This window comes from Camelus ferus, chromosome 10, assembly GCF_009834535.1.
Source record: "Camelus ferus isolate YT-003-E chromosome 10, BCGSAC_Cfer_1.0, whole genome shotgun sequence".
Taxonomy (NCBI): Eukaryota; Metazoa; Chordata; class Mammalia; order Artiodactyla; family Camelidae; genus Camelus; species Camelus ferus.
The window spans coordinates 61463288-61477002 of record NC_045705.1 but is presented as its reverse complement, the minus strand read 5'-3'; the positions used below and the strand labels follow the sequence as shown (position 1 = coordinate 61477002).

General features: G+C 33.1%; 1 protein-coding gene across 1 annotated transcript in view; it reads left to right on the top strand.

Moving 5' to 3' along the window:
- The window catches only part of LOC102505752 (glycerophosphodiester phosphodiesterase domain-containing protein 4), an 81560-nt gene that overhangs the window by 51898 nt on the left and 15947 nt on the right, over positions 1–13715 (top strand). Inside the window, exon 7 of the mRNA XM_032489494.1 lies at positions 947–1101. Coding sequence (XP_032345385.1) covers positions 947–1101 — 155 coding nt within the window. The remainder of the gene's footprint in view (positions 1–946; positions 1102–13715) is intronic.

The following is a 13715-nucleotide window of genomic DNA, read 5'->3' as shown; positions in this document are numbered from 1 at the left end:
CAGTTAAACCTCACCTACCTTGTAGGTCTTCTCTGGGATCATTAAGTAATTTTGCTCCCTATAAAAATGGAGATGATTGCTTTATATATAGACACATTTTGCAATCTAAGAATGACTCAAATTTATATGAGTGGGGAAAAACATTGAGGCTGTTTGCTGTTCCAAACCAAATGAAATGTTATCACTCTGTTAAAAGGGAATGTATATAATGACTATATGATGTGACCTGCACTGTCACCAACATAGAGCTATTAGAAAGAACCTGGGTATGGAACACTAAGGCTTTGGAGTCCAGCTTTCATTAATGATATAGAAAGAACAGCTAGGTCTTATCTGAGCAGAGATTTGTTGATCATATTTTTCAGAAGCAACTCTCTGTGTTTTATGCAGTCAGTCATTCCAGATCCTTAAATTCTCAGAATATGGAAGAGTCCTATGGGTGAAACAAGTGTATGTCTTTTTGCAAATGGAATTATTCCCACGGATGGGGTCATAATAGCATTCCCTGTTGGCAAGAAATGACTGCTCTCAAAGATGATGTTTATGATTCCTACCTTTCATCCACACCTACCAGCTCTTCATCCACTTCGGCTAGTGTGGTGACACGATGGACCCTTGGTCCTGTAATATTAACTGGGAAAACTCAGCTCCAGAACAACCCTGGTGAAAGTCCCATTATAGTAAGAGTTAGACAATATTAGGCCAGGTTGACTCTATCACCTCTATCCCTATAATAATGGAGATGATTGCTTTATATAGGTACATTTGGCAATCTAAGAATGACCCAATTAAATATCAGTGGGGAAATTTATTTCAAGGTCTAGAATCTCTCTGCTCCCCACAGACTGTTACCCATGCTGGAATGGGGCTCCCTCTATACTACATGCGGCTGTTTGTACCTAGACAGCTGATTATCCACTGAAAGACTTCCTGTTTTTCCTTACAGATTTTTTGGTTGCCAGGTATTGATAGAAATTATGTCAGGAGCACAGCTCCTGGTTTTCAGCATGTGGGCCGGTTATTCCCCATTGAACGCCTTACAAAAGAAAATATCAGTAGAATAAATGTTGACTACAAGAGGTTGTTCTACAATGGGTTGAGGTAAGTGTTTGATCACACTTGGCATGTATTACCTTACTTGCACAAAATCTGCATTCCAACCAGGCTACTTATCTCTTCCCATCTCAGGATTTCTGTGTGTGGTTATCGTTTTTGAATCTGTTTTCCCCTTCTTACCTTTCCCTTCCTGTCTTCCTCCTTCCCTCTGCCAACAAACATTTATCAAGTTCCTTCAGCTCATTCTCCTTCATGCTTCAAGCTCTCACCATTCAACACACTTTTTTGTATGCTTGATGTTTTTGTTTCTTTATAAAGTGATCATATAAAATCAGAACTCAAGAAGTTCTTGATTTCCTTCTTCCATTACCAAGTGGATTGTAGTACCTTAGACATAACATTGTGATCTAGATAGCCAGATTTCTTATAGGTATAATTCAGACGTAATTAAATCATTAGAAAAACCCTTAGAACAGCCAAGCATGAGAAGAAACAAATTATTAACCACCACACTTATAAATATATAATTAGAAACAGATTTTTAGAATTAAGAGTACCTAGAAATAAAATGGTAACTTTTTCAAATTTAACTGTTATTAATCACTACTTAATTTAATCAATATCCTCATTCTCTTAGATTTAAAAATATTTTTTTCAGATAATTATAAATGCTTCAGAGACAGTCTGAATATATATATTTACATATATATTCATATATGTATCCATATCTCTAAAATCTCCTTGAGCTAGTAAAAATTCCCCTAGATACCTTTCTGTGTCTTAAGCCATGAGATAGGCTGTTGGATGTATCTCTCTTCATATTCTGGCTTTTCCTGCCTCTTGCCACGGGGTAGTTGATCATAAATATGTCTTTTTTCTTTTATCATTGGAAATTATGTATGTTTTTTCTCCTAATCATAATTTAGATTAATCTAGTAGTTGCAAAATAATTATAATAGCTTCAACTTATTGAGCATTTATTATATGTCAAGTTCTGTGGTTGGTAGCTCACAGGCTTTTTGAAATCCTGGCTTACCCATCAGCTACACATAGGACTTTTGATAAGTTTTTAATAATCAGTTTTCTCATTTGTGAATCAAGGATAACCGTAACCTGATGGAATGGTTTACAGATTAATTGACATAATTCATGTAGGCACATAGCATAATGCTGGGAAAATGTGTGAACACAATAAATGTTAGCTGTTGTTTTTTTCATCACCATCTTTACATGATGTGCCCAGGAAATTATTATCACCCCCATTTTGCAAATGAGGAATCTTGCCTCTAGAGAGGTAAAATTCAGGGACATCAGCTAATTCACCAAAGTTAATACAGTTGGTCAAGATTACACTGAGATGTAAATAGACTACAAAGTCCAAATTCTTTAACTAGTAAGCCTTTAAAGTCAATACTTGGTTATAGTTATATGGATATAGTTTCAACTGGCATCAGACTTAAGAGAGATCATATCCTGAGTCCTGTTAGAAAATCAAGCAGTTTAATGTTGCTCAGCAAACATTTACTGAGTAGTAATATATACATGCACCATGCTAGTTTTATGTGAAAAGTCAACATAAGCACATAAGCAAGGCATCATCCTTTTTCTTAAGGAAACCATATATTCTAATAAGGAGAATATGGATTTTTCCCATATACCTACACTACAAGGTTGATTGTGATAATTCATGAGCCAGACTTCAAGTGATTCCCCTCAAGAACCACTAACTTCAAGAAATTAAGCAAATGTATCTTAAATTATTTGTATACTGTTTGTGATCAGAATACTTGTTATTATGATCACATTTCCAAAACATTATCTATGGATCAGTGCTTACTTCCATCGGACCACTATCACAAGACTTTGCGATCTTTACATTTTGACTGAGAATGCTGTAAATACATTACTTTAATCAAAATTAAGTAATACAGAGTAGTCTCTGTTTCATTTTTGATGTGGGAAGTTTTCAGTGTTTTAAATTTTTTTTAATTAATTTTTAAATTTTATTTTAAATTTACTTTTAATTTATTAAAACTTACAGAGGTGAAATTCACATAAAATTAACCATTTTAAAGTAAATAATTCAGTGACATTTAGTACATTCACACTGTTGTGCTACTTGTCACCTCTAGTTCCAGTACATTTTGGCACTGGAAATTTTTATTTTCTCTCTTTTTCTTGGTCAGTCTTCCTAGGAGTTTGTGAATTTTATTAACCATTTCACAACACCAAATTTTGGCTTTGTAGCTTTATCCTGTTGCACGTTTGCTTTCCTATTTCATTGACTTTTCTTATCTTTATTATTTTCTTCTATTTCCTTTATGTGTAATTTGCTTTTCTTGAGATAGAAAATTAGGTGATTGATTCTAGGTCTTCTTTTCTAACATAAACATTTAAAGCTATAAATTTTCCTGCAAGCATTGCTTTAGTAGCATTCCACAAATGATTTTGACATACTGTCTTATCATCCAATTTAAAACATTAAAAAATGTTCTTATTTCCCACTTGATTCATGGATTATTTAGATTTGAGGATTTTCCATCTACCTTTAGTGTTACTGACTTCTGATTTAAATTCATTGTGACCAGAGAACAACTCTGTATAATTTCAATACTTTAAATGTATTTAAACTTGTCTTATGGACTACTATATTATTTATCTTGGTGAACTTTCCATGTACACCTGAAAATGATGAGCTGTCTTTACTTGTTGAGTGTCGTATTCTATAGATATCAGTTAGTTTAAATTGGTTGATGGTTTTTTTCAACATTTTATACTGTATTTTTCCCCTGCTTTTTCTATTGAGTTAACACAAAGCATTATGTTGCAGATCAAACTCACATACATCATAGAACTTACCTACTGTGATGCTTTATTAATTTCAAAGATACAGCAGAAAATCAAGCAGATCAGACAAACAAGGAGAGCTCAGAGACATGGATTTCAGCTTTGCAGGTTTCTTCCTTTATTGGACACATATTCTAAGGCTCACAGTAATAGACAAGGCCTACAAGTGAGTTTTTGCAGGGTTATTCATTTAAAGGGGAGCTTTTGAGTTACAAAACCTCTCCATTTACTACTCCCAGAGAGTTGTATAGCTTATGTGACCTTCTCCAGGGACCCCTGCCTTAAAAACTCTCATTCTGTATTTATTTACAAAATATATAATAATGAAATACTCAACCAGGAACATCCTTTAAAAAAACATGTTCTATTTATAAGGCCTCTCTTCCTAGGAAATATTACTATTCTATTTAGAAAAATGTCATATTAACAAGGAGATTAGACCACGTCTTTTGTATTCTTAGTGCTGGGAGCAGCCTCCCCAGTCAGAGAGAAATTAAGGGCTCCTTATACCTCATCTAGTTAATTATGGAGAAAGAGGTGTTAATATCTCAAACTATGATTATTGATTTGTGCATTTCTCCCTTTAGCTCTGTTGTTGTTATTGTTATTGTTGTAGTTGTTTGGCTTCCTTTATTTTAAACACGTTTTTTACGTGCATTTACATTTAGAATTTTTAGGTCTTCTTGGTTAATCCACCCTTTCATTATGAAATGTCCATTGTCTCTGGTTATAATTCTTGTCTAAAGATTACTTTTATTAATATTGCACATTGGCTTTCTTATAATTAGTGTTTGTGCAATATTTCTTTTTTTGTCCTTTGTCTTTCAACTACTTTGCATCTTTAAAGTACATCTTTTCTGAACAGAATGTTACTGGATCTTACTTTGATATTTATTAGGACTATGTTTGTCTTTTAGTGGGAATGTTTAGCCTATTAATATTTAGTTTACCAATTGATATACTTGTGTTTATGTTATATCATATTTTTTCTTTTCGTCCTCTTTATTATAGTGGGTTATTTTGGTTATTTTTTTCCTGCCTTTTATTTTTTTAGTTAATTGATTATTTTTTTTAGTATTCCTATCTCTTCTACTGGCTGTTTATACATTTCTGAATTATTTTTTACAGGTTCCTATAGAGATTATAAAAAGTATCCTTCGCTAAAATGTGACAATTAATATATGTATGTTCATGTATAATTTAAAAATTGTGCTCTACACTGGTATTTGACACAACATTGTAAAATGACTGTAACTCAATAAAAAATGTTAGAAAATAAAAAAAAATAAAAAAGTATCCTTAGCTTATTTCAGTCCACCTTGAATTTAATTATCCTACAGTACAGAATACTAAAATCTTAAGACAGCATAATTCCATTTACTACCTGCTGCCCTTTGTGCTTATTGTTATAAATAATGCCTTTATTTTAAACCCTAGAGTACACTTTATTACATTTTAAAAAATAGTCAATAGTATTTTTTAAATTAAACTTTTTATTTTGAGATAATTGCATGTTAACCTGTAAGAAATAATACAAAATGATCCTGTGTACCTTTTATCCAGTTTACTCCTATGGTAAAACTTGCAAAACTTTAATATGGTATCAAAACCGAGATATTGACATTGATACAATCCACCAATCTTATTTCAATTTCCCCAGTTTTACTTATATTCATTTTGTGTATGTTTTGTATATATAGTTCTGTGCAGCTTTATTACATGTGTAGGTTTGTGGATCCAATGCCACAACCAAGACATAAACTAGTTTAATCAGCAGAATTATTCCTTTTGTTGCCCTTTGGTAACCACACTCCCCTTCCTTCCATCTGTTTCTACTCATCTCAAACCCTAACTCCTCTTTTTATTATTTTGTCATTTTGAAAATGTTACATATAGAATCATAGAGTATGTAGCTTACTGTGATTGGCTTTTTTTCACTCAGTGTAATTCCCTTTGAGACTCATCCAGGTTGTTGTATGCATCAGTAGTTTGTTCTTTCTTGTTGCTGAGTAGTATTCCAAATTGTATGGGTGTACTAATCTTTAATCATTTACTAACTTAAGGAGATTGTTTCTGTTTATGAGCTGTTATAAATAAATCTGTTATGAACAGTTATGTACAGGTTTTCATGTGAACATAAGGCTTTAAAATATTTTATTGAAGTATAATCAATTTGCAATGTTGTGTTCATCTCTGGTGTACAGTGATTCAGTTAAATATATATGCTTATTTATACAAGATATTGAATATAGTTCCCTGTGCTATACAATAGGATCTTGTTTATCTGCTTATCTATTTTATGTATAGTAGTTAGTATCCGCATATCCCAAACTGCCAGTTTATCCCTTTCCGCCTTTTCTCCACTGGTAACCATAAGTTTCTTTTCTATGTCTGTGAGTCTATTTCTATTTTGCAACTAAGTTCATTTGTGTCATCTTTTTTAGATTCTACATATAAATGACATTATATGGTATTTGTCTCTTTCTGTCTTACTTCACTTAGAATGATATTCTCCAGATCCAACCATGTTGCTGCAAATGGCATTATTTCATTCTTTTTATGGCTGAGTAGTATTCCATTGTGTGTATGTGTCTGCGTATGTGTGTATGTATCACAACTTCTTTATCCAGTCATCTGTTGATGGACATTTAGGCTGCTTATGTCTTGGCTATTGTAAATAGTGCTGGAATGAACACTGGGGTGCATGTATCTTTTTGAATTAGAGTTTCCTTCAGATATATGCCTAGGAGTAGGACTGCTGGATCACATGGTAAGTCTATTTTTAGTTTTTAAGGGATTTCCATACTGTTTTCCATAATGACTGCACCAAATTACATTCCCACCAACAGTATAGGAAGGTTCCCTTTGCTCCACACCTTTTTCAGCACTTATTGTTGTGGACTTTTTAATGATTGCCATTCTGACTTGTGTGAGGTGATACATCATTGTAGTTTTGAGTTGCATTTCTCTGATAATTAGTGATACTGAGCATCTTTTCATGTGCCTTTTGGCCATTTGTATATCTTCATTGGAAAAATGTTTGTTCACGTCTTCTGCCCAATTTTTGATTTTTTTGGGGGGGTTATTAAGCTGTTTGAGCTGTTTATATGTTCTGGAAATTAAGCCCTTGTCAGCTGCATCATTTGAACAATATTTTGTCCCATTCTGTAGGGTATCTTTTTGTTTTGTTTATAGCTTCCTTTGCTGTGCAAAAGCCTATAAGTTTTATTAGGTCCCATTTGTTTATTTTTCCTTTAATTTCTATTGCCATGGTAGACTGGCCTAGGAGAACACTGCAATGATTTATCTCAGAGAATGTTTTGCCTATGTTTTCTTCTAGGAGATTTATGGTGTCTTGTCTTATATTTAAGTCTTTAAGCTATTTTGAGTTTATTTTTGTGTATGGTGTGAGAGTGTGTTCTACCTTCATTGATATACTGTACAACTTTCCTAAGGTACTTACCAAAGAGGCTATCTTTTCTCCATTGTATATTCTTGCTTCCTTTGTTTAAGATTAATAGCCCATAGGTGTATGGGTTTATTTTGGGGCTGTCTGTTCTGTTTCATTGATCCATATGTCTATTTTTGTGCCAATTCCACACGTTTGATTACAGTAGCTTTGTAGAATTGTCTGAAGCCTGGGAGACTTATGCCTCCAGCTTTGTTCTTTTTCTTCAGTATTAGTCTGGCAATTGTGGGTCTTTTGTGATTCCATATAAATTTTAGGGTTATTTGTTCTAGTTCTGTGACAAATTTTCTGGGTAATTTGATAGGGATCTTATTAAATCTGTAAATTGCTTTGGGTATTATGGGTATTTTAACAATATTTATTCTTCCAATCCAAAAGCATGAGATATCTTCTGTTTGTTTAAATCATCTTTAATATCCTTAATGTTTTATAGTTCTCTGCATATAAATCTTTCACCTCACTTTTCAAGTTTATTCCTAAGTATTTTTAAATGAGATTTAAAAAGGGGTTGTTTTTTTGCTTTCCTTTTCTGATGTTTCATTATTAGTGTAAATAAATGTAACAGATTTCTGTATGTTAATCTTGTATCCTGCTACCTTGCTGAATTCATTTATCAGCTCTTTTAGTTTTTGTGTGGATATTTAGGGGTTTCTATATATAGTATGTCATCTGTATACAGTGACAATTTTACCTCTTCACTTCTGATTTGATTTCCTTTTCTTTTTCTTGTCTGATTGCTGTGGCTAGGACTCCCAATATTATGTTGAATAGAAGGTGGCTAGGACTTCCAGTACTATGTTGAATAGAAGTTTTAAGAGTGGGCATCCTTGTCTTGTTTCAGATTTTAGCAGGAAAGCTTTCAGTTTTTCACTGTTGAGTATTATGTTGGCTGTGGGTTTATCATAAATAGCTTTTATTATGTTAAGATATATTCCCTCTATGCCCACTTTGGTAAAAGGATTTTTTTTATCATGAATGGATACTGAATTTTATCAAATGATTTTTCTGCATCTGTTGAGATGATCATGTCATTTTCATTTTTTCTTTTGTTGATGTGGTGTAGCACATTGACTGGTTTGCTTCTGGTAAACCATCCTTGTGTCCCTGGGATGAATCAAACTTGATTGTAGTGTATGATCTTTTTATGTGTTGTTGGATTTGGTTTACTGATATTTTGCTTAGAATTTTTGTATCTATATTCACCAAAGATACTGGCCTTGGAGGGTGGGAAGGGACAGACTGGGATTTCAAAATTTGTAGAAATGGACAGGCATATGCAGAATAGATAAACAAGATTATACTGTATAGCACAGGGAAATATATACAAGATCTTGTGGTAGCTCACAGTGAAAAAAGTGTGACAATGAATATATGTATGTTCATGTATAATTGAAAAATTGTGCTCTACACTGGAATTTGACACAACATTGTAAAATGACTATAACTCAAAAAAATGTTTTTTAAAAAAATGTATTGGCCTGCAGTTTTCTTTTTTGGTAATGTCTCTGTCTGGTTTTGGTATCAGGGTGATGGTGCTTCACAGAATGAGTTTGGGAGTGTCACCTATTCTTCAGTCTTTTGGAAGAGTTTGAGAAGGACTGGTATAAGTTCTTCCTTGTACTCTTGGTAGAATTCCTCAGTAAAGCCATCCAGTATTGGACTTATGTTTGCAGGGAGTTTTTTTGTTTGTTTCTTTTTATTTTTAAATTACTGAGTCTATTTCACTTCTAGTGATCAGTCTGTTCAAATTATCTGTTTCTTCTTGATTCAGTTTTGGTAGACTGTATGTTTCTAGAAACTTGTCCATTTTTTCTAGGTTGTCCAATTTGTTGATACATAATTGTTCATAGTTTACTCTTATTTTTTTTTAATTTCTGTGATATTGGGTGTAATTTCTCCTCTTTCACTTCTTAATGTTTGTTTATTTATGTCCTCTCTTGTTTCTTCTTGGTGAGCCTGGCCAGAGGTTTGTTGATTTTGTTTACTCTTTCAAAAAACCAACTACTGGTTTTATTGATTTTTTTCCTAGTGTTTTTTAAATCTCTTATTTATTTCATTCCTGATGCTTATTATTTTCTTTCTTCTGATGACTTTAGGTTTTGTTTGTTCTTCTTTTTCTAATTCTTTTAGGTGGTAGATTATGTTGTCTGTTTGAGATCGTCCTTGTTTTTTGAGGAAAGCCTGTATCGCTATGAACTTTCCTCTTAGGACTGCTTTTGCTGCATTTCATAGATTTTGTGTGGTTGTGTTTTCATTGTCATTTGTCTCAAGGTATTTTAAAATTTCCTCTTTGATTTCGTCATTGGCCCATTGGTTTTTTAGTAGCATGCTGATTAGTCTTCAGTCTTTTTTTCTTTTTCTGTGTTTGATTTCTAGTTTCATGCCACTGTGGTCAGAAAAGATGCTTGAAATAATTTCTATCCTCTTAAATTTGTTGAGGCTTGTTTTGTGTCTGAGTATGTGGTCTGTCCTAAAGAATGTTACATGTGCACTTGAAAAGAATGTATGTTCTGTTTTTTGGTTGTAATGTCCTGAAGATATCAATTAAGTCTAACTGTTCTGTTGTATCATTTAGTATCTCTGTTACCTTTCTGTGTGGAAGATCTGTCCAATGATGTTAGTGGAGTGTTAAGGTCTCCTGCTATTACTGTATCCCTGTCAATTTCTCCCTTTATGTCTGTCAGTATTTGTTTTATGCATTTAAATGCTCCTATATTGGGTACATATATGTTACCAAGTAAAATATCCTCTACTTGCATCTATCCTTTAATTATTATATAGTGTCTTTCTTTATCTTTCTTTATGACCTTTGTTTTAAAGTCTGTTTTCTCTGTTACGAGTTTTGCAACCCCTGCTATCTTGTCATTTCCATTTGCATGAAATATCATTTTCTATCCCCTCACTTTCAATCTATGTGTATTCTTTGTCCTAAAGTAGGTCTCATGAAGGCAGCATTTTGAGGCTCTTGTTTTATTACCCCGTCTCCCATTATATGTCTTTTGATTGGAGTGTTTAGTCCATTGACATTTAACGTAATTATGGATAGATATGTATTTATTGCCATTTTAAACCTTGTTTTCCAGGGGATTTTGTATTTTTTCTGTTTCTTTCTTTTTGTTTTTGTTTTTTCCTTTTTTTTACCTTGTTGATTTTATTTTGTATTTTGCTTGAGTTCTTTTCTTTTTGGTTTTTGTGTCTCTATTGTGTTTTTGACTTATGGTTACCCTGTTTTTCAAGTATGTTAAACCATTACTATATATACTTACTTTAGACTGGTAATTATATAAGCTGAAACACATTCTTAAAAAAAAAAAAAGAAAAAAATCTAATTTTCTTACTCCCCTCCCTGACATTGTATGATTTTGATGTCCTCTTTTACATCTTAGTGTTTATTATTTGCTGTTTATTATAGTTATTATCACATTTCCTATAGTGATTTTCTTTTTTCTCTACATTGCTGGATTTCTTTTCTATTTAGGGAAAATCAATGTTTCTTTTAGGATAGTTTTTAGTATTGCTGTATTCTTTTAGTTTTTGCTTGTCTGAGAAATTCTTTCTCTCTTCTTCTGTTCTAAATGGTAATCTTGCTGGATAGAGTATCCTAAGTTGCAGGTTTTCCTCTTTCAGGACTTTGAATATATTTTGTCACTCCTTTCTGGGCTGCAACATTTCTGTAGGGAAATCAGCTGATAGCATTATGGGGGTTCCTTTGTAATATATTCTTTGTTTTAATCTTGTTGCCTTTAGAAATTTCTCTTTAACTTTTGCCATTTTAATAATAATATGTGCTGGTGTAGGTTTGTTTAGGTTCATCTTGTTTGGGACCTTCTGTCCTTCCTGTACTTGGATATCTGTTTTCTTCTTTAGGTTTGGGAAGTTTTCAGCTTAATTTCTTCAAATACATTTTCTATCCTCCTTTCTCTTTCTTCTCCTTCTGGAACCCCTATTATGCATAGATAGTCATGCTTTATATTATCCCTTAAGTCTCTTATATTCCTTTCTTTTTTTTTCATTTCTTTTTCTTTTTTTTTTTACATCTCTTTTTAAAAATTTTATTTTATTGAGTTATAGTCAGTTTACAATGTTGTGTCAGTTTCCATTGCAGAGCACAACTTTTCAGTCATACATGAACATACATATATTCATTGTCACATTTGTTTTCACTGTGAGCTACCACAAGATCTTGTATATATTTCCCTGTGCTATACAGTATAAACTTGATTGTCTATTCTATATATACCTGTCCGTATCTACAGATTTTGAACTCCCAGTCTGTCCCTTCTTACCCCCCTCCCCACTGGCAACCAAAAGTTTGTATTCTATGTCTGTGAGTCTGTTTCTGTTTCATGTTTAAATTCATTTGTCTTCTTCTTCTCTTTCTCCTTCTCCTTCTCTTTCTTCTTTAGATTCTACATATGAGTGATATCATACAGTATTTTTCTTTCTCTTTCTGGCTTACTTCACTTAGAATGGCATTCTCCAAGGACATCTGTGTTGCTGCAAATGGCATTAAGTTGTCATTTTTATGGTTGAATAGTATTCTATTGTATAAATATACCACCTCTTCTTTATCCAGTCATCTGTCATGGACATTTAGGTTCTTTCCATGGCTTGGCTATTGTAAATAGTGCTGCTATGAACATTGGGGTGCAGGTGTCTTTTTGGAGTAGGGTTCCTTCTGGATATATGCCCAGGAGTGGGATTGCTGGGTCATATGATAAGCCTATTCCTACTCTTTTGAGGAATCTCCATACTGTTTTTCACAATGGCTGCACCAGACTGCATTTCCACCAGCAGTGTAGGAGGGTTCTCTTTTCTCCACAGCCTCTCTAGCATTTATCATTTGTGGACTTTTGAATGATGGCCATTCTAACTGGTGTGAGGTGATACCTCATTGTAGTTTTGATTTGCATTTCTCTGGTAATTAGTGATATTGAGCATTTTTTCATGTGCCTATTGATCATTTGTATTTCTTCCTTGGAGAATTGCTTGTTTAGGTCTTTTGCCCATTTTTGGATTGGGTTGTTTGTTTTTTTCTTAAGTCGTATGAGCTGCTTGTATATTCTGGACATCAAGCCTTTGTCAGTTTCATCTTTTGTAAAAATTTTCTCCCATTCCATAGGTTGTCGTTTTCTTTTCCTTATGGTTTCATTTCTTTTTCTATCTGCTGTTCTGATTGGGTGATTTCCATTATTCTGTCTTCCAGGTCACTTATTCATTCTTTTGCATTATTTAGTTTGCTATTTGTTGCCTTTAGCTCTACTTTCATCTCAGCAACTGAGTTTTCTGATTTCAAGTGGCTCTTTATAGTTTCTAGTTCTTTTTCACAATAATCTGTATTTCTATCGATAGCCTTTCTTAATTTCTTCAGTATTTTTATTGTCTCCTTTTTGAACTCGAACTCTTATATTCTGGAGAGTTGTATTTCATTGGTTGTACTTTCAGGGGATTTCTCTTGTTCTTTTAATTGGGAATGGTTCCCTTTCTTTTTCCTTTTACCTATATTTCTCTGACTTAAGAATTTAGGGTTAACAGTTATCTACTGTGGTCTTGATGGGCTGTTTTTATGTGGGAGTCTCCCTGTGTAGTCTCTATGTATCTAATATTTTTGTTGTAAGGACTGTTTTTACTATTGATGGCTGCTATGTCTGTCCTCTGTTTGTGCTGGCTATTATCCCCTTGATAGGGTGTGTGGTTGGTGTGGTGACCAGTGCCTGCACTGGATGTTTAATGGGGCCTCCTGTTTGCTCTGTGGTTGTCACAGCTCTGTTGGGGGCCAGGTCTGCTGTTTTTTAATGTTGCCATCTTTAATGGTTTGGTATTAGTTCTTCTTGAAATGTGTGATGGAATTCACTAGTGAAGTCGTTGGGTCCAGAGTTTTTCTTTGTTAGAAGATTTTTGGTTAATGATTCAATCTCCTTACATATTATAGGTCTATTTGCATTTTCTAATTCTTCATGATTAGAAGGTAGGTTTTGTGTTTCCATGAATTTGTCCATTTCATCTAGATCATCCAGTTTGTTGGGATACAACTGTTCATAGTCCTTTCTTATAATCCTTTTTATTTTGGTAAAATTGGTAGTAATAGCCCTGCTGTTATTTCTGATTTCAATAATTTGAGTTTTTCTTTTTATTATTAGTAGTTCTGGCTAAAGGTTTATCAATTTTGTTTAACTTTTTGAAGAACTAATTTTTTGTTTCGTTGAGTTTCTCTGTTGGTTTTCTGTTCTCAATTTCATTTAATTCTGCTCTAATCTTTATCATTTTCTTCCTTTTGCTTTGTTGGCTCAATTTGTTTTTCTTTTTATAATTTCTTATGTTGTAAACTTAGGTTGTTGACTTG